The 19665-nt window shown below is 41.1% G+C and overlaps 1 protein-coding gene across 1 annotated transcript in view; it reads left to right on the top strand.

The window, feature by feature from the left end:
* The window catches only part of Fbxl7 (F-box and leucine rich repeat protein 7), a 364155-nt gene extending 345517 nt beyond the window's left edge, over positions 1-18638 (top strand). The window contains exons 3-4 of the mRNA XM_031359816.1: positions 7721-8332; positions 15357-18638. Coding sequence (XP_031215676.1) covers positions 7721-8332; positions 15357-16093 — 1349 coding nt within the window. The 3' untranslated portion in view covers positions 16094-18638. The remainder of the gene's footprint in view (positions 1-7720; positions 8333-15356) is intronic.
* The last annotated feature ends 1027 nt before the right edge of the window (positions 18639-19665 follow it).

Here is a 19665-nt window from a genome sequence, read left to right as displayed (position 1 = left end):
GCAACAGATCCCATTACAAGTGGTTGTAAGCCACTGTGTGGTTGCTACAAATTGAACTCAGGACCTCTAGAAGAGTAATCAGTGCTCTTAACCACTGAGCATCTCTCCAGCCCCAAATTGAGTTTGTGGAGTTCTTAATTTAAATAGTGGTTACTTTCATGCATGTATTGTGTGGGGTTACTTACAAGAGTATGAACAACATAAAGACAGCTATACTAATGAACCAGAAGCCCTCATTCTCCCAGAAATAGTCACCATTAGGGATGAGAGGAGCTTCATATGTCTCATGCTTTCTCTCCTCTTCCAGGAGGGAGTGATAGTGAGCTCCCTTCTGAGGGTTTCATGCAGGTAATCACAACTGCTCTAATAGCACAACAGGTACAGCCATGCAATGCCTAAAACACTGAGATCCCCAGTACTCCACCCTTTCTCCCTGCTCTTACATTCATTATGCCCCTTGTTGTCCATTGTTCTCTGAGCCTTGTGGTGTGTGTGTGTGTGTGTGTGTGTGTGTGTGTGTTATAGATATATGACTGTTTTCTCTTATTTAGGAGAAAAAAAGTGAACCAGTATGCCACAGCAACAACTTATTGCCAACAGATTGGCCGCTCATATGTCCATATAGACAACTTCCATCTACTGCAAAAGCAAGCTTCAATGACCTTGTTGTGTACGTTTTCCAGGAGAGACATGATTGAGGATGCTACCTTCATGTCTACTTAACATTCTACTTTACATGAGAAACTTTCTTCTTGACAGACTTCTCAGCCTTATGCCTTTTCATAAATACTAAGGGTAATGCAACGGCTGCCATATTACATATATGCTTACATTCAGGGTTTGGGATACAGTCTGTAGTTTCTTAGTCATGGATGAGGCATCTCCATACTCATGTGTCAAACCTCATCAATCTTAATGAGGTGCTTCAGCCATACTAAATAGAGGAACCTGTCCTAGCAGCATTTCCCCTGCAGACTTGTCACCATGACTTTCTCTTTTGGGGACAATTCAAGCTTATTTGTTTAGTTGCTGAAGTGTCGGTAGTACTTCTAATATACTCTTCTTTGGTTCTGTAAATGTCCCAATTTGGGCGCCAAATATTACAATATTTCTCCTGGGGAAATGTGAACAAATATCTATTCATAAGGTATGGTACCAGTGACAGACCAGAGAAATGATTATGTGCAAGTCTTTTTTAGTAAACTGATGAGTTTAATCGGACTCCCTGCAGGAGGATGGGTGAGTGGTTATGTATAGGACCATGGAAAACATATGGACAGGTACACAAAAGAAAAAACTCAGTAACCATTGACTAAATATGTGTCCTCAGAAATGTATGTGACTTCACGTACTTCTTGAGTTGATGGCACTTGGGGCCCAATCTTGTAAAGGTCCCATATGTGATCACAACTATTCTCATTTCTAGGTGACAACATCCATGTCTTCCCCAGAAGAGTGAACTCCATTGCAACTACAAAAAAAAGTATTGAATAGATTTTTTTATGAAACCTACCTAAATATTTCTGCATATGAAGGACTTTGAAAGTGAGGCTTGATTTCTTTTGGTGAACCAGGGAAATCGGCAGTCTAATGAGATTGTACAATCATCATAGATTATGTGTGTTTAGATAGATTATTAGGGTTTGAATAGAATGCCCCCTCCCTGTGTTTGGATACTTGAGTTCTAGATAATGGCACTGTTTTGAAAAGTAGAAGCATAAGGAGGTGAAACCTCTAGAGGAAACCAGTCACTGGGAGTATACCTTGGGGTTGTCCAGCCCAATTCCATTTCCTATTCACACTGCTTCGTCTTCCAAGATGTGAACTACACAAACCTGCCAGCATGGATCCTGGGCATAGACTTGTCATAACAGATGGTTTCTCCTCAAAATGTAAGCCAAAGGAAATGCTTCCTCTATTAATTCTCACTTAGGTTGTTTCCTGTCAGCTCTTTGATCACAGCAAAAGGGAAAGTAAGTAACAAATCCTGTGACAATGGAAGTTTCTAATAGCAGACGTACTGTCTCAGGAATGATGGCTACATTCTTCCCATTAAGGAATAATTTAAAGCCATACTACTGTGACATTTTACATACACGCAAAGGACACAGCTGCTGGAAGTCATCATTGACACAAAAAAATCAAGCCAAAGCAAATCTGTAAATTATGATCAGACTTAGTGTGTTAGGCCATCTGATCTTCCTTTGGGCATGACATTCTTTCCTAAATGGTCCTTTTTGGATAATCATGTTGTGGGCAAGGTCCAAAGATGTGAATCTGTACATTTCACTGCTTTTATGTATGGGTTATAGAGCAGTGAGACTTACATAACAATGTTAATATTTTCTTCTGGAAAAGCAGAAGGCAAATCAGAATGAATCAAAATCACATGTTTTGGAGAAACAAAGTTCAAACATAAATGAAGAGTTGTGTATCAGAATAGGCCTTACACACTAGCATAAGAAAAGTCTCATTATTTTCATTGAGATTTCACAAGCCGGTTACCAGGGAGATACCTATATGGGGATGGTCCATGTGGCCGGCAAAGCAGGACCTTTCTTCTTGACAAGACTTTAAACCAGCATTTATTTGATTCTGGAGGCATCATCTTGTGATAGCAGTCCCAACAAGAAATCTTACATTCCCCAAGTCAACTCCCTCCACATGAAATGCAAGTTTAACCTTCCATGTATAAATTTCCACTTTATTGTAGCCAGTGCCTTAAGTGGGTTTTAGGTTGTTTATATGATCTGAACCACATTAAAAGAAAATATTTTTAAATAAAACAAAAAGATAAATGATTGCTTTGAGTATATTATTTTAAATTTTATAGATCTATTTTCTTAAAGCTCAAGTTTAAGATAAGAAAGAAACCTTTGCTTTTTATTGTAATAGCTCTTGAGAAGAAAGCTGAATTGTAATGGAAGCATGTTGCAACACAGCTTTGGTCATCCATCAGGGGTCAGGGTGCAGAGGGAAGGGTAGCTTTGTAAACTTTGACTTTGAAAACCCAGAGTCATACAAATAGAATACCTAGAGTGTATACAGCAGTAGTTTGAAAATAAAAACTACAAAACCAGGCAGCTAGCTAGTTATAAGAACATGCAACTAATAAGCATGTGCATGAGAAGCCTTAAATATTTCAATATTGTACTAATTACTAAGGATGTAAAATTGACTTTTGAAACTATGAAAAAATAAGATCCTCCCCAGAAAAATGAAGTTCTTTTTCGTATTTATATATTCAGAGTAACTCAAGAATTTCTTTAAAAGACATTTTCCTATACCCATGAAGTACTTGAAAGTAATTTAGATAATCAATAAAGCCAGGAAATTTTTAAAGAATCTATAATCTTTTACTTTAGTCCACAGATAACTATATCTATACTCATAAAGTACAATTATGTTTATTTTGATTAAACATAACCATTGTTTCAAGATTTGCATTTGTTTTTTTTTACAAAAATACAAAAAAGCTTACTAAAATACTGTTTAACTTAATATTTTTCACTGTTACTAGATTCTACATTCACTGTTTTTATGTTGTATGATTGCTCCATTTTTTTTCAAGACTTAGACAAACTCATGTGTCCTATACCATACCATGCTGTCTGTTGTGGGATTTGGGGACATCTTCAATATAGTCATTTATCTGTCTGTCTCCCCAGAGGATCACAAAAAATTGCAGATAACTGAGTGTGTGCTGTGGAGACTCTGTAATGGGGCCGAGGGAAAGACAGAAAGGTGGGCTCAGGATGCATGGTTTATAATCCAGTCAGATACAGTCACTCCCTTGCTGGGCCTCAAGGAGGCATGAGAAACAGTGTGTGCTAAATCAGTCATTGATTGAGAATGAACACCCTCCTACCCATAGCCAGGTAATCCAAGAATCTGCAGTAACACGGATTATTACGTTGAATTATATAAAACAGAAATGCCTACCCCTTCCTCTGCCCGCCTTCCCTAGCCGGAATATTTCTTGTAATCCACTCTATATCCATGACAATGCCCATGTATTTATTCCTATCCTTTGGCTTCATCCACCTTCTCAGGGTCCTCAGGAGACTAGCCACAAAAATCTACATTTTATTCTAAGACTATGCCATTTCTCATTTTCATCTCCTGTTCAACTTTCATGAAACTTGAACTATTCGCATTTCTTTCTTTCCTCTGCTCTTACATATTTATAATTGACAATCTATTCTCTGATTTTTTTAATGTGTGTGTATTTATGACATGTGAGTATATATGTGTATGTGCCTGTGTATATGTGTGAATGCAGACATGTTTGTACTGTGATTCATGTGGAGAAGTCAGAGGAAAAGCTTGGGTGCTGTTTTATAGCATTTTGTTGTGTTTGCGATAGGGCCTCTTGCTACCACGATTGTACATTTGATTGTCTGATTAGCAAGTTTCCAAGGATTCTCCTGTCTCTGCCTCCCATTTCACCATGGGAGTGCCACAGCAGCAAAGTGTGCTGCCAAGCTCCGCTCTACATGGTTTCTGAGTCTCCAAACTCAGGTCATTAATCCATTTACTGCCAATTATTGTATCTGCTGAGCTTTCTCTCATCTCATCATTCCAGCTCTGATATTTAATCCCAGCCAAGTGTGTGCTTTTGCAGTCTTTATTGGCTTTTCCGTTAGATATCTGTCTACCCACCCTACTGCAAAGTTCACCCCCACTCACATGTCAGATCTTCATGCTGCGGAGCACATCCTTAGACAGTTTTGCTGTTGTGAGAACAGCATGCAGAAGGCATGAAGACTACAAAGACTACGATTAATAAACTGACATAGTGCAATGTGGCCACTGTCAGACATGGCATCTATATTTGACCCAAATGTGATTATGTGCTACAAGTTAATTTGCCCTTAACAGATTCTATTACCATTTTATTCACTTGTTTATGTATAAACAAAGTATGTTCAAAGAGTGTCTGCTGGTAGAGCAGTAGCCTTGGTGAAGTTTAAAATGTCACTGGCCTTTATGTAAGCTTTGGAAGATAGTTGAACATGTTGTGAAAATGTCCTCCTCATTTAGGATTTTTTTTGTCTTTCCCTTACTGACATTTTTCTTCAAATAATAATCAAAGTCATTTGCTTATAATAGAATTCTAAAAGTCTTATTACTTTGTGTGTGGAAGGACTTTGTCGGCATGCGTGTCTGTGTGCCATGTGCATGTTGGGTGACTACCAAAGCCAGAAGAGGGCATCAGATCTTCTGAGACTGGAGTTACAGACTTGTGAGCCACTGTGTGAGTGCCAGGAACTCAACCCAGTTCCTTCGGAAGAGCAGCAAGTACTTAACCACTGAACCATTCCTTTAAACCCCTAAAATGGAATCTAATAACAATTGGTGCTGCTGATGACTAATTGGGTACTTAATAGGAGCACTTTGTCCCATATATTTGGTTTGATACTTTTGTTTTATAAATCTCATTTCCCCTTTTCAAAACACCCCCTAACAGTGTGTACATAATGCCTCATACCATTTAGTAATGTCCTCATCTCCCTGAGGGGAAAGGCAAAGAAAGATAAGGTCTGATAGCCAATTTTTATGCAAATAAATGCAAATGCCTATACAGTACTAAGATGGCCTCTAATGTCCTCTCCCCCAGTTGGGGTTAAGTTGTAACTTAGCTCAGTACATATCACTTTCCTGCTAAAATAAACCATGAGCTTTTCCTTCAAGGTGGCAATTAGGTAGACTTTTACTAAGACAAGATACTAAGATTGAAAACGAGTTAATGTCTGCACAGTCTAAGTTCACATGTAGCTGGCCATCATTCTACTTGCTGCTGGAAGTCAGGAACAGGTTATCTTCAGTCACAGCATCCCTGTGCTACTCTTCCAAGTATGTTTGCTGTCTTGGCATAGAGGTCCTTGTTTATAAGCTGATTTGAAAAAGTGAGCAGCTAATGCCAGTGCCATTTAGTTGCTAAGCTGCAGAACATCTATGGGGAAGAAAAATTATGTATAAATAGTGGAGGTTGTAAAAGTCATCTGTTCCCCTCCACTAAACATCTATCTTACACTTCAGGGCCTTACTGCACAGTGTTCCACAGACTCTTAAACATATCTCCAAGATGAATGAAATCTAGGCCAGCAAGAGAGGGATTTGAGAGCCTTCATAGCTCCCTAAGCATCAGAGTTGAGAGCCTCAAATTGTCCCTCCTTCCTGGCCCAAAGTTGTTCACCCTTGTAAGAAAAATACTGACTGGCATCAGAGCTAATTCCTCGGGGAGGTGTGATGGTGTGGATTGGTATTATGGTAAGTGGGAGGCCATTTTGAGAGCCATAATTTACTCTTATGCTTAGTTACAGTTTTCTTTCCTTAAAGACTTACTGTTCTTTGTCCCTGAATACACAAAAGAATTAAATCTTTAGGCCTATACTGACAGGTGAATATGACTGAGTCACAATTTAGCCAAATATTTTATTTTTCAGGTAAAAGAATATATTTTAAAAATATGTTTTCTGTCTCTATCTCTACTCAAATAAACACATATGGGTATATGAGTTTATAAATGCATATTTAAACAAAATATGTTGAGTTCATTATTTCCTAAATAGTCTTTCTATAAAATGTATACTAAGTTTGTTTGTAGAGAGAGACTAAATTCTTGTACATTGAAAAAGGGAAATGAGCTGGAGCATTCTCTTTGAATATGAAGAATTCTTTCTTTTAGATTTATTTTTAATTGTGTGCATGTATGTGTCTGTGTACCGGCTTGTGCATATGAGTTTTGGTACTCACAGAAATATCACATTCCCCTGCAGTTAATTACAGACCATTGTGAGCTACCTGAAATCAGTGCTGGGAACTGAACTCAGGTCCTCAGGAAAAAAAAAACAGCATATGCTCTTAACAGATGTGCTTTCTCTCTAGGCCTCTGAAGGATTCTTATTCCCTCGAAAACTTGGAAGCTATTTATGTCCTCATCAAGTGAGCTCTCTGGGTTCAAGGAACAGAATGGTGCTTTCATTGTTTGACTACAAAGTAAATATAATGTTAGTTAGAAGGAAGAATGAACTTCCGAGGACTTAGGCTTGGCCTGATACAGAAAGCCTGGTGGCTCCCCTACTCTGAGAAACTCTCCTCAGAACCCAAGGGTCAGCATGGCAGCAGAGCAAGTGAATACACGGAGCTGATGGGTTCTTTATTCATGCCCTAGACTCTCTTTAGAAACATACCCCCCTCACTTGTAAAATGCAGGGCAATCAATCACCTCTTCAATGTTAAGAAAAAATCGGGTCTGGGTAAGGTTTCTCCCTAGACACAGTGCATCTTTGGAGTTGTGCCTTTTACATGATCAGCACTGAAGGAGATGGGAGAACGGGGAAATGAGGGAATTTGTCCCTGGTCTGCACAGCGGCCTCTCCAACTGGTCCATTTATGTGAGACAAGGTTGTGGCGGCAATGCCAGTGCCATGTCTGTTGTTTATGACTATTTATGCATGACCTTGGCAGCGCTGAGCCACTGAAATGAAAAGAAAGCCCTGGCCTTCCCAGTGAATGTTGCAGTTTGCTTAAGCTGGTGGGGAGCAGGACTGGTAGAAGCTTCACAGAAGGTCAGGGCATGCTGCCTGTGCTCTGAAGGAGGCCAGGCGTGAAGGCTGTCAGGGACTGTGACTGTTGCCCCTGTGTGTGCCCCTTCCAGCTCAAGATTCTATAAAAATCCCTCATTCTTAACCTTTTGGTCTCTTTCCTTTGCCAGATTCTGACTTGAGCATGCGCACACTGAGCACGCCCAGCCCAGCCTTGATATGTCCACCGACTTTGCCAGGATTTCAGAATGGAAGGGGCTCGTCCACATCTTCATCCTCCATCACCGGGGAGACAGTGGCTATGGTTCACTCCCCACCGCCAACCCGCCTCACTCACCCACTCATTCGGCTCGCCTCCAGACCCCAGAAAGAGCAAGCCAGCATAGACCGACTCCCGGATCACTCCATGGTGCAGATCTTCTCCTTCCTGCCCACCAACCAGCTATGTCGCTGTGCACGTGTGTGCCGCCGCTGGTACAACCTGGCCTGGGACCCACGTCTCTGGAGGACTATCCGTCTCACTGGCGAGACCATCAATGTGGACCGTGCCCTGAAAGTACTAACCCGCAGGCTTTGCCAAGACACCCCCAATGTGTGTCTCATGCTGGAGACTGTCATTGTCAGTGGCTGCCGGCGGCTCACAGACCGAGGGCTTTATACCATTGCACAGTGCTGTCCAGAACTGAGGCGCCTGGAAGTCTCAGGATGTTACAATATCTCCAATGAGGCCGTCTTTGATGTGGTGTCACTCTGTCCCAACCTGGAGCATCTGGATGTGTCAGGTAAATGGAAACTGACCTCAAAATCTGGGTATTCCTAAAGTGCCACATCAGAGTAGTACAGTTATTACTACCCCATACAGGATCCCCTTCTTTTATTAGTATTTATTTTATTTTTTTTAATTATGTGTATATGTTTAACTGTGTGTAGGTGTGAGCATGCAGGTGCTCAGAGAGTCCACAAGAGGGCTTGTATCCCCTGAAGCTGGAGTTAAAGGCAACAGAGGGCTGCCCATCATGGATGCTGAGATCTAACCTAAAGTCCGCTGGAAGAACATTGTAGACTCTTAACCACAGAACTCTCTCCAACCCCAGGGTCTCCATACCAGGGATATACAGTGAATGCTAGATAGGCTAACTGGTCAGAAAATATCTCACTATGGAACCATAACCCTGAAGACCAGAAGCAGCCTCTGCGTTTTAATATCTGCTTCTTGAAGGAATTGGGGCCACCTTTGTCCTGTTAGTTTTGGTCAGTATACCTTAAATGTATCCTTATACTCCAGAACAACTATGCATAATGGAAAAAAATTCTAATTAAGCTAAATAAAAGGAAATAGGTCATTAAACAGGTAGTTCAGAAACTAGGTTTTGTATTTATTAAGTCAATAGAGCCTGTGAGCCATGGTAAAAGCCACAATGACGCCCCTCAATGCAAATCCTGAACTCACTAGTCAGGCACAGGGAAGAAAACACAGGCCTTGGAACTGTGCTCACAATGGCTTGCCTTTGCCTAACCACTGGGCAAGTCTGTCATAGTCAAATGATGCCCCCCCCGCATCATTCCTTTGGGTTAATTTTACAGCTCTTTTAAAGCATGTTCTCAGTTACATATTACAAGGGCAGGGTCCATTGAATCTGACTTTTCATTCTTTTGAAAATGGAAGGAAATCCCAGTATAATTGCTTTACTTAAAAGTCTCTCTTACACAGGAAGAATTAAAGCCCAGAGTCAAACTTTGGCGCCAGACAGGACCCAGCCTGAATAGCAGTATAGCTCACACACACCCTACTATTTTTTTTTTTATCTCATCTGCTTTACACTCAAAAGATGAACATTCAAGAGGTTGAAATGTGGAAGATTTGCCCGAGAGTTAAAAAAAAAAATCAGAAACATGAGCTGTGACCTCAGGAATGGTCGGGGAAGGGTCAAGAAGCAAAACCCACTGTGTCAGGCAAATAAATAGAATTTGGGATTTACAAGAATCTGGGGTAAATGTGCCCTTCCAAAAAAAAAAAAAAAAAAAACTGGAGGTAAAACAGCTTCCAGCTTGTTCCGTCTTTCAGAAGCCGACATCTGAAAATATTTCAGCTGACAGCCCATTATTTTTGCAGATTCTTTCCCTGGCTGGAAAGCTGCTTACTGCTTCTTCTACTAGAACTGGCTTCAGGACAAAGCCATCATTACTGTGTGTTCGATTAGTCATGAGCAGCTATTGGCAGACAGAAGTGGGAAACAAGGAGGCTTTCTTAAATTCCCCCTCCAAGGAACTCTGGAAAACATGGAGCATTGTGACCTGGCGGATGACGACTCGTTTCTAAACCAAAATCTGGGACAACTCACTCAGCTCTTAGAGCTATATCGTGAGGTGTTTTCTCTTCGGCTAAGAAGCAAAATTGATAAACTTTTTATCATTCTTGTCATTGGAACACTTGGTTGTGTTTTTCTCAGAATAGAACATGACTTGTTTGGAATCCCCAGCTTTCTCACAGCATGCTCCTGGGTTTCCTTCACAGAGAATGCAAGAAATTGTGGCCTCTTTTTGAGGTCCTTTTGAAATTCTGAAATGACTGAAGCCTCCTTGGCTATTTAGGAATGAGATTATTGAGATTTCTGGCCTGAGTGAGTTTGCTGCACCACTTGACGAACAGTGTTACTAAGTCTTGCTAGTTGTCCTCTACCTCGATGCCATTTTCTAGCTTATACATATTTGTATAGCTTCCTGACAGGTTGCCAATTACACCAGATCTCTACATCAATGCAGAAGAACAAAAGAGGCCTGTGAATCACGAACTTATGATGGAGTTTCGCATATGGGTGGGGCTTGAAAAGTTAGCACATTGGACTTAAGGATGGGTTTTTCCTCAGTACTTGCTGAAAGTTTCTCCCAGTGTGGCAGTATGATTGTGCCAGGACAGACATAGAGGTCAGAAGGGTGCCAAAGCTGCCCTTACCTGACACCCCACCTTGGTTTTAAGCTGGCTTCAGATAGTAGCTCTCAAATAACAGTAAACTTGAGTTTGAAAGTCTCAGTTTCTGATCTAGATTTCACATCCTCCAGATGACATGAAGTTACCTGGCCCAAATTTAGCCAGGTAGAAAAGGCTCATGTTTATTATTACATTTTCAAATCATTGGTAATTACTAGGGCCAGATATTGTATCCTGACATCATCACAAATTACCTTTTATTAGTATTTTTAAAATAACTAGGATGTATTAAAATCGAAACAAAAATGATTCTGATTTTCAAAACAAAATGTAATTTTTACAAGTAAAGTTCCTTCAAAGTTGTCTCCAACAGGACACCTAAGGCCTACCCATTTTCTCCCCCTAATCTTTTCTTTCCAATCAGCAGAATCCTATACAGGCACCTAATTTCTCAGCACCTTGAGGCCATGTCCTCTCTTCTGCCTGCCTGCCTGCCTGCCCGCCTGCCTGCAGGAACACTAACTACATCAGCTGCTTTTTTCCACACCTTGATGCACACTCCACATATCCAGCTTCTGGACATTTTTTCAAGTTGTAAGCCTCAATTTTCATACATAAAACCTCCAATTGCTCTCCATCTGAGACGTCACTATGATTCATTTTCCTCCATAACTAATGTGAGGCCCCAAAGAGTCACCCTTCCACAATTCAAATCCTCATTCTTCTACCAAAAATTATCTACAGATCCCCAAACTCAAAGTGCCCATGGCCCATAAGGTAGCAAGCATTGACCTATCAGGGTTCCAAGCTAGCCCCTTTTCTGCTCCTGCCCCAGTTGTTTCTCAACAACTCTCTTAAGAGACCTGGCCATTTCTCACCTGGGCACAGTCTTCCACACCTTGTCTAGTGAGCCAAGATTTGCTCTCGGTGTCTACATTTTCAACATAGGCAACTCGACCACCATTGGATTTACATTCTGGTATTTGAATATTTTGAAGTCCTTTTTCTTCCCAAGTCATGAGCTTTTTTTATGGACAGATTTTTATATAGTATTTTAGGACCTTGTAGTTAAGTGAAAATGGAAGTCCAAAAGCCTGAAATGCTTTATCTTGAGAGAGTGCAAGTTTCCTTGGTCAACACACCACTCCGAATTGTTAAAGCTGGAGAAGAGCTTCGAGGATTAGGATCCCTTAGATGAGTTCATTGTATTGTCATTGTACCTCCTTTGCTGAGAATGATGAAACACTCAGTGAACTGCAACGATTGCTGTTTTATTATTGTGTCATTATCAACAGGCTTAGAAGTTAGCCATCGACCCATGGATCAGACTATCTTGCATTCTAGAAAATATGAAGATGCATGCCCACACACATACATGCACAAATGCGAGTAAATGCTGATGTACAGCAAATTCATGAAAGCTGCAATAGAGACTTGTTTAACTGCTGTTCGTCTTGGTGGAATAATGTTCACCTTTATCCTGGACTTTAAGGCAATTTCCCCATGTGCCAGCTGATCATTCCTTATTTTTCATTAAGTCTTTCCTGAAACCCTAAGTTCCTCTCCATGAACATTTCTCACTCCTCCGGGCACTCACTAATTTGTCTCTCAAGCTTGTCTTCCTTTGTTTCAATATCTGGACTTCATATCTATGCATGCAAGTTATTTATTTCTCTTCATTGATCCCCTTAAATACAGCTGCTTCAAAGAGCTCACTCCCCTAGTGTCTTCAGGTTTGCTTCTTGATGGCACACCTACTGAAAATCTCTGCGTGACCCACAATTCTGTGCACATCATAGTCATGTCTTACCTCCCTCTTGTCATTGAAGCTGTGCACAGTCATCAAACTTGCCTCAGGCTGGGTGTAGGAATGAAGGGGTAGTTTTTCATTTTGTAAAACTGGTTTAAATGAATGATGTCTGAGACTCCCTTCATGTCTGTAAAACAGGAATGCAAGAACTATCCATTAGTATTACTGAACCATGAAAAAATTTATGTTCTTTCCAATACAAAATCAACAACCCCATAAGAATTAGAGATAGCCATAACATTAAACTTTATTGATAGAAAGCAATACAGGCATATCAAAATCATCTACTACAACTGTACTAAACTAAAATTTTCTTAAATTTGAAACTCTTTTTAAGATATATTATCACCTAAATATTTTGTCTTTCCTGACATATGACAGATTTTCTAGATATTAAGAATGTTGAAAGGAAGCCAGGCAGTGCACGCCTTTAATCCCAGCACTTGGGAGGCAGAGGCAGGTGGATTTCTGAGTTTGAGGCCAGCCTGGTCTACAGAGTGAGTTATATATATATATGAAACTAGAACCAAAATAGAGGAATAAAATTTATTATGTAATAGAATAAAAGAAAAATGCCTTCTCAGGCAACACAACAAGAAAAAAATTCAAGATATTCCAGATTGTAGAACAAAGAAACAAAAGGAAAGATCAGATTTCAAAGCTAACGGCCTCCCAGAAGCCACGTTGCCCCACTGAGCATCTGTTTTCTGTCGTTTGTTATGTGCTTCAAACCTTACACTTCTTGCCTTGGAGCACATGACATTTGAACCCTGTTATTCCCAGGACCTCTGCATCATCAGAGTTCCCTGGAAATCCTGCCAGAGAGTGAGAGAAAAGTCAGAAAAGGCCACAGTGGCATCGTTATTCTGCCATGCACAAGCATTAGATTTTGAGTTGAGTTGCCAAAATTTGGGAAGGAGTCTGAAATGAGGTACCTGGTCCTGCACCTGCAACAAGGATCTGATAAGAACAGAGAGAAAATGAAAAGAAAAGAAAATATATGTGATAAAATAGGATAGGCTCTCTCTCTCTCTCTCTCTCTATATATATATATATATATATATTTCTATTGTATATGTTAATGGATATTGACTATTAATATAATAGAATTGCCCTTATGTGTTTATAAAGTAAGATGTGATGAATATTTCATTATAATATGCAATCTTATAATTAAACTGCACAATATGAATATATACATATATATAATTTTACACAGTTTTATGGGATTAAGAATGATGTCTAGTAATTATCCAAAAATAACTTCTTGGGCATTACTATCCTGGTCTTTAATAATATTAAGAATCAGATAAAAATATTCATAAAATATTTTGTAAATTTCATAAGTCAACACAAATAAAAGGCATTTCTATTAACTATAAACTATTTTCTGGTTCAGATATACTTGAGCCAATGCCAAAGGCTGAAGACATGTAAATGCTGGGAGTTCAATTCTCCCGTCTGGCCTACTATGGAGAATGTTCTTCTGTAGATCATTTCTTCACTCCCTTATTTATCCATTCAACAGACACCTATTGAGTGTCAGCTATAAACTACAATTTATGGAGATGAACTTGCCTGAGTCCTTCCAGGGTAAGGAGACAGCAAGTAAATAACTGGACAAATAAACATGCAATGCTACCAACTGAGAGATTAGAATTTAGAGGAGAGTTGGGGTGCTAGTTACACAGAGCAGCCCAGGAATCCTTACCCATTAAAGGAACATTATCTTGGGAACCTAAGAAAGTTGAAGGTGGTTCCTGGAGCTATCTGAGGAAAAATCCTTCCATAATGCAGGCCCAGAGGCTTCAGAGCAGGGACAGAGGCAGGGGTCAGGTCTGAGAAATGGCAAGGACACAGTAGGGTTTTAGTAGTAAGGCCCTTGGAGGAACTGTTACACTTGAATTTACACTTCATGCAGAATGAGTACTGTCTTATTTCAGGTTATACTGTTGTGAACAGACACCATGACCAAGTCAACTCTCGTAAGGACAATATTTAACTGGAGCTGGCTTACAGGTGGAAATCATTATCATCAAGGCAGGAGCAGGACAACACCCAGGCAGGCATGGTGCAGGCAGAGTTCTACATCTTCATTTGAACGCTGCTAACAGTATACTGACTTCCAGGCGACTAGTATGAGGGTCTTAAAGCCCACACCCACAGTGACACACCTACTCCATCAGGGCCACACCTCTTAAGAGTGCACTCACTGGGCCGAGCATATACAAACCATCATGGGTACCATCCAAGGGCTTTGAGCAAAGGTGTTTTAAGTGGCATTTCTATGTCTCCAAGGGACAGGTTAAGACAATGATTTAGATGAGACTGCTCACGTCTTCTATTAATGCCTGATGTGTCAAATTGCAGACATTAATTTCCGTAGACTGATAGTGACACAACTATCCCATGACTTTGATGGTATTTTCCTGTTACTTCACTGCATGTTATTCTATTCCTCGAGCATAGGATTACCAGCCACTCATTCCAATTCACTGAGATGCAACAAGGTTGACTTCCTGACTGAGTAGTAGAAAGTGGTCCTAAACTAACTGTGAAAGCTCGGACTAGGGAACCCAGAAGGGTCTTCCCAACCGAGTTCCGGTGTTCTCCCTTCCCCACCCCCCCTCCCCTGCTTTCATTTCCTTGAATCAAGAAGCTACTAGATCACTGCTGCACCTTTAGGAACTTTCTGAACCTTGTAGGGTCACAGTTACGATATTTAGGCACGTGGTCGCAGTCCATTACAGCTTCGGTGCAGACAAGGGGCTGTGACCATTTTAAAACAAAGGAAATAAAGTGTGATTTGCCACCCCCAAGACACGTAGCTAACCTTGATATGTCCAGCTCTGAAACCCAAAAATCTCTTAACTCAAAATTCACAAATTGACAGATAATCCTACAAGTAGAAAACCATTCTGAAAATGTTTCTCTGTAGAGATCAATACCAGAAGTGTTAACCCCTGGGTTTGGCTAGGGAGAAGGTTAAGAACCAGTTATGGCTCTCTGGAACCAAGGTCCCACTCTGGCGAGTCCGTCTGAACATGTGTTCTGTGTCTTTATGCAGGGTGTTCCAAAGTTACCTGCATCAGCTTGACTCGGGAGGCCTCCATTAAACTGTCCCCCTTGCACGGCAAACAGATTTCCATCCGATACCTTGATATGACGGACTGCTTCGTGCTTGAGGACGAAGGCTTGCACACCATCGCTGCTCACTGCACGCAGCTCACTCACCTCTATCTGCGCCGCTGCGTCCGCCTCACGGATGAGGGTCTCCGCTACCTGGTGATCTACTGCACTTCCATCAAGGAGCTGAGTGTCAGCGACTGCCGCTTTGTCAGTGACTTTGGCCTGCGGGAGATTGCTAAACTGGAGTCCCGCCTGAGGTACCTCAGCATTGCCCACTGCGGCCGCATCACGGATGTGGGCATTCGTTACGTGGCTAAATACTGCAGCAAATTACGCTACCTCAATGCGAGGGGCTGCGAGGGCATCACGGACCATGGTGTGGAGTACCTTGCCAAGAACTGCACAAAACTTAAGTCTCTGGACATTGGCAAATGTCCCCTGGTCTCCGACACGGGCCTGGAATCCCTGGCTTTGAACTGCTTCAATCTCAAGAGGCTAAGCCTCAAGTCCTGTGAGAGCATCACTGGCCAGGGCCTGCAGATCGTGGCTGCCAACTGCTTTGACCTGCAGATGTTAAATGTCCAGGACTGTGAAGTTTCGGTGGAGGCACTGCGGTTTGTGAAGCGCCATTGCAAGCGCTGTGTCATTGAGCATACCAACCCTGCTTTCTTCTGAAGGGACAGCTCCCATTGCGCAATGAGAACCAAACAGTGCTTTGTAAAAGTGTCCCATGTAAGCACCCATACCCATTCACAGCAGCTATTTTTCTTTTGGTAAGGTTCGTAGGAGTCTGGCTTTTATTTTATTTTATTTTATTTTTATTTCTCATGAGCAAAAGAGGTCAATGAAGGGAAACCTCAAATTTCTACCATGGTAAACTATTTCTAGTCAGTTAATTTTTAGATAGGTGTTACAAAGGATGCACCTCAGCAGGCTGGTCACTGTGTCTCAGAAATGCACCTTACCCCCTTTTCCCTTTCCCCTCCTGTCGGACAAGCCACACCCCAGAGTTCCATACTCTCATGTTCCAAGCCTGAAGCAGCTGCAACATTAAGCATGGAAGAAGGCTCTCTAAAGCTGCTCCTTAATTACTGGATGGGCATAAATCCCACTCCTAAATATCCTATCAAGCAAATTATGGTTAAAGTAATATTAACACTTCATGTGTGCAAAGAGCTTTCCTATGTTAATATATTTCGGCAAACCTATGGAGTCAGAGGAGACATGTTTCCTCTCCCAGCTCTGCCAGTAACTAGCCTTATGACCTTGGTCAAAACACCTCACCTTTCTGAGAATTCCACCACCAGAGGCCAGAGGTAGGGGATTAGCCTCATGCTCATTTTTCAAATTGAGAGGTGTTCTGCTCAGAGATGCCACTGAGCAGAAGAGCTCTGTGGCATAAAGCACACACGAGTGCACTTGTGAGAGAAATGGATATGTAAACGAGTTGTGCTTTCAGGAGGTTCCATGGGCTCACTGTAAGTCCACACTGGGTTGGGCTCAGGTCTCCTTTTGCTCTCATCTGAGAACCAACACAACTGTAAGGTGGGCTAGGCTTCTGTACATCCTTTGCCATGTTGGATGCTTAGACTTACATCCTTGCTTGCTTTAGCATTCCCTCACTCAGACAGGAGGGTACCTCATCACAGAAAGCCCTATCTCTGTCAGCTTGCATCCTTTGAGCATTTTCAAACCCAAGAAAGAACCCTTATAATTTTTAATTAACAGGGGAGGCCCAAGGGAACCCATGTCCTTAAAGGTTTCTCTAAACCTTCTCCTTGCACATATGATATGCTTCAGGCACATCTGTCCTGCAGCCAGCAGGGACAGGTGCCTTGGTCCTTTGTTTCATTGTGACTTCTCTCTTCTATTTATTTCTCCACTACACAAAGCCTCCTGGGATTAAGTTTATAAGTGTTTAATTGTACAAATGCCACCACGCCCACTGTCTGCATGTTTTCTACTAACAGATATAAAACAGACATCCAGGTGTTTAAATATTGTTCATTCAAGGTGCCAGGCACAGAGAAGAGGCAACACACTGGTGAGACAGATGCTGGTCCACCCACTATGGTCTTGGTCCAGCACATTAAAATCATTTCAAAGTTTGAATTTTAAGTTGATGGGCTCTTAAATTTTCCCTTCTGAATAGAAACCACTTTGCTAGTTTCATTTTTTTTTAAAGAATCAGATAGCAGGAAAAGATGCTATTGCTTGTTTTCATGAACTCCAGTTGTCTCTTTTTAGTAAACCCAGGACTTCCCCCAAAGTGTTCTCTGGCCATTTCCCTTCCCCATCACTGTAGACAGTTCACCCATCTTCTTCTCAAAGTGTTTATCCCCCAACCCGAGCCTTTGCTTCTCTAAGCCAAGCTTGCTACCTTTGTTACAGACCAAGCTTATACACTGCTCGACAACTGCACTCCCACTGTAGGCTCCGGTGTGTACTCTTGTCTTGTGTTGGGAAGGAGAAGTTAAGTGATAAGCCAGCAATTCTTCAGGAGGTTTCTCTCATTGATCCTGTGAATCCCAGCTTCCTGCTCAGTTCACACCACCATCAGGACAGATGACTGATCACTGGTGTCAGAAAAGAAAGTAAAAAGTTTTGGCTGGAGACAGGATGTAGGGACAACCACTGAGTTTAGAATCAAAAGAAATTGAAGGTAGCACCCCTCTGGTCTCTGACTGTGGCTTTACATAAACCTGGTTATTTGGAGAGTCACAGTGAGTTGTCTGTAACCCTTGACACTGGGACATGCCAAAGGATCTGGTTCAATACTCCCAGAATGAGCAGGGGGTCCAAAGTGGATCCCTAAGCCATTTTGAATAATTTTATCATCACTGACCGGGTACATCACCTGAACTGTCTGTCATGTGAAACCCAAGGGACATTTCACACTTACTGTCTTTCCCAGTTTCTCCCTTTCCCATCTTCTTCATCCTCTCTGCTCTCCACCGGGGTAGAGGTATGGATCTGTGACAAAGGTTCTTGGGAACAGATTAGCAGATTTTGAGACCAAGCAAATGGCCTCATTAAGAACTTTATCTGTTTGGAAACATGGCTTCCTTCCTGGCTCTGCTAAACTAAATGCTCATTTGTTGTTGTTGTTTGTTTGTCTGTTTCTCTTTAATTCTAATGTTCAAATCACGTCGTGCTGTATGACTCTAGAAAGCCTTAATTTACTTCCACCAAGAAATAAAGCAATATGTTGGTAATCAGACTCAGTTCCATTTTTTAATATTCCCCGAGGATGGTGCTGTTCAGATTGGGACACTGAAAAGCAAGCAAACAAGCAAGCTATAAATAAATACTTTCTGTTGAAGATAGGACACACAGCTCATTGCTGCTATTGTCCCTTTAAAGTTGGATCCAAGGTTCTATTGTCTCCACGAACCATAGAATGTTGCCTTTAAATTGGCAGGTAAGTGAATACATTATTACAGGTTGACCCAGGACCTCAGTTCCTCATCTAAACTCTTCTGCCCAGATTGTGGGATTTGTAGCTTTGCGTTTTAAAAGAAATTACATTGGATGGATGTTGTCATACCACAGAGAATCTGGGACAGTACCCTTAATTAAATATATCAGCATTCTGTACCAGTGGATACAGCTCAGTGCACTTAACATTATTAAAGATGATAGATATCCTTGTATTAATCCATATCCATGTTAACATATCAATTTCTATAATGAATAATGAAAATATTCTCCTTCCCCAGAAATCTATAGATTTCAGAATTATGGATAAATAACCATGAATTTACATACATCCTAACTATAAATGGTTGAAAGAATCATCAACATTTTGCTATCTATTAGTGACTCAGAGTATTAAGATGTAAGAGAAGATATGACTACCAGATGCAGAAGAAAGTACTAGAAGTTACATGTCAAATCGCTTTCTTCCTTACCTGAACCCTTAGAATTAAATTAATATGGCTGAAAGGAAGCAATCGTAAGGGCTTCACCCTAAGCATCTAGAAAGATTTTAGGGGCATCAACTTACCTATCGTAAATGTATTTGTCCTCAAACAACTTTTCAACCTGCATCACTTTGTCAGCTGTCACCTAAACTAATAGAACTGTTAATTGCCTTGGAGCGTTAATTTTGGTGGCTCAGTGCAAGTCTTGTCAAGATTCTAGAATAAGGCTCTTAGTGAAATCTATTCACTTTCAGACTCCTTGACTTCTGAAAGTTTCAGCATTTGTTCACAATGACACAGTGCCTTCCACATAACTTGGTATCG

This window comes from Mastomys coucha, unplaced genomic scaffold, assembly GCF_008632895.1.
Source record: "Mastomys coucha isolate ucsf_1 unplaced genomic scaffold, UCSF_Mcou_1 pScaffold8, whole genome shotgun sequence".
NCBI classification, from domain to species: Eukaryota; Metazoa; Chordata; class Mammalia; order Rodentia; family Muridae; genus Mastomys; species Mastomys coucha.
The sequence above is the reverse complement of the archived record's forward strand: the minus strand, read 5'-3'. Positions and strand labels throughout refer to the sequence as shown.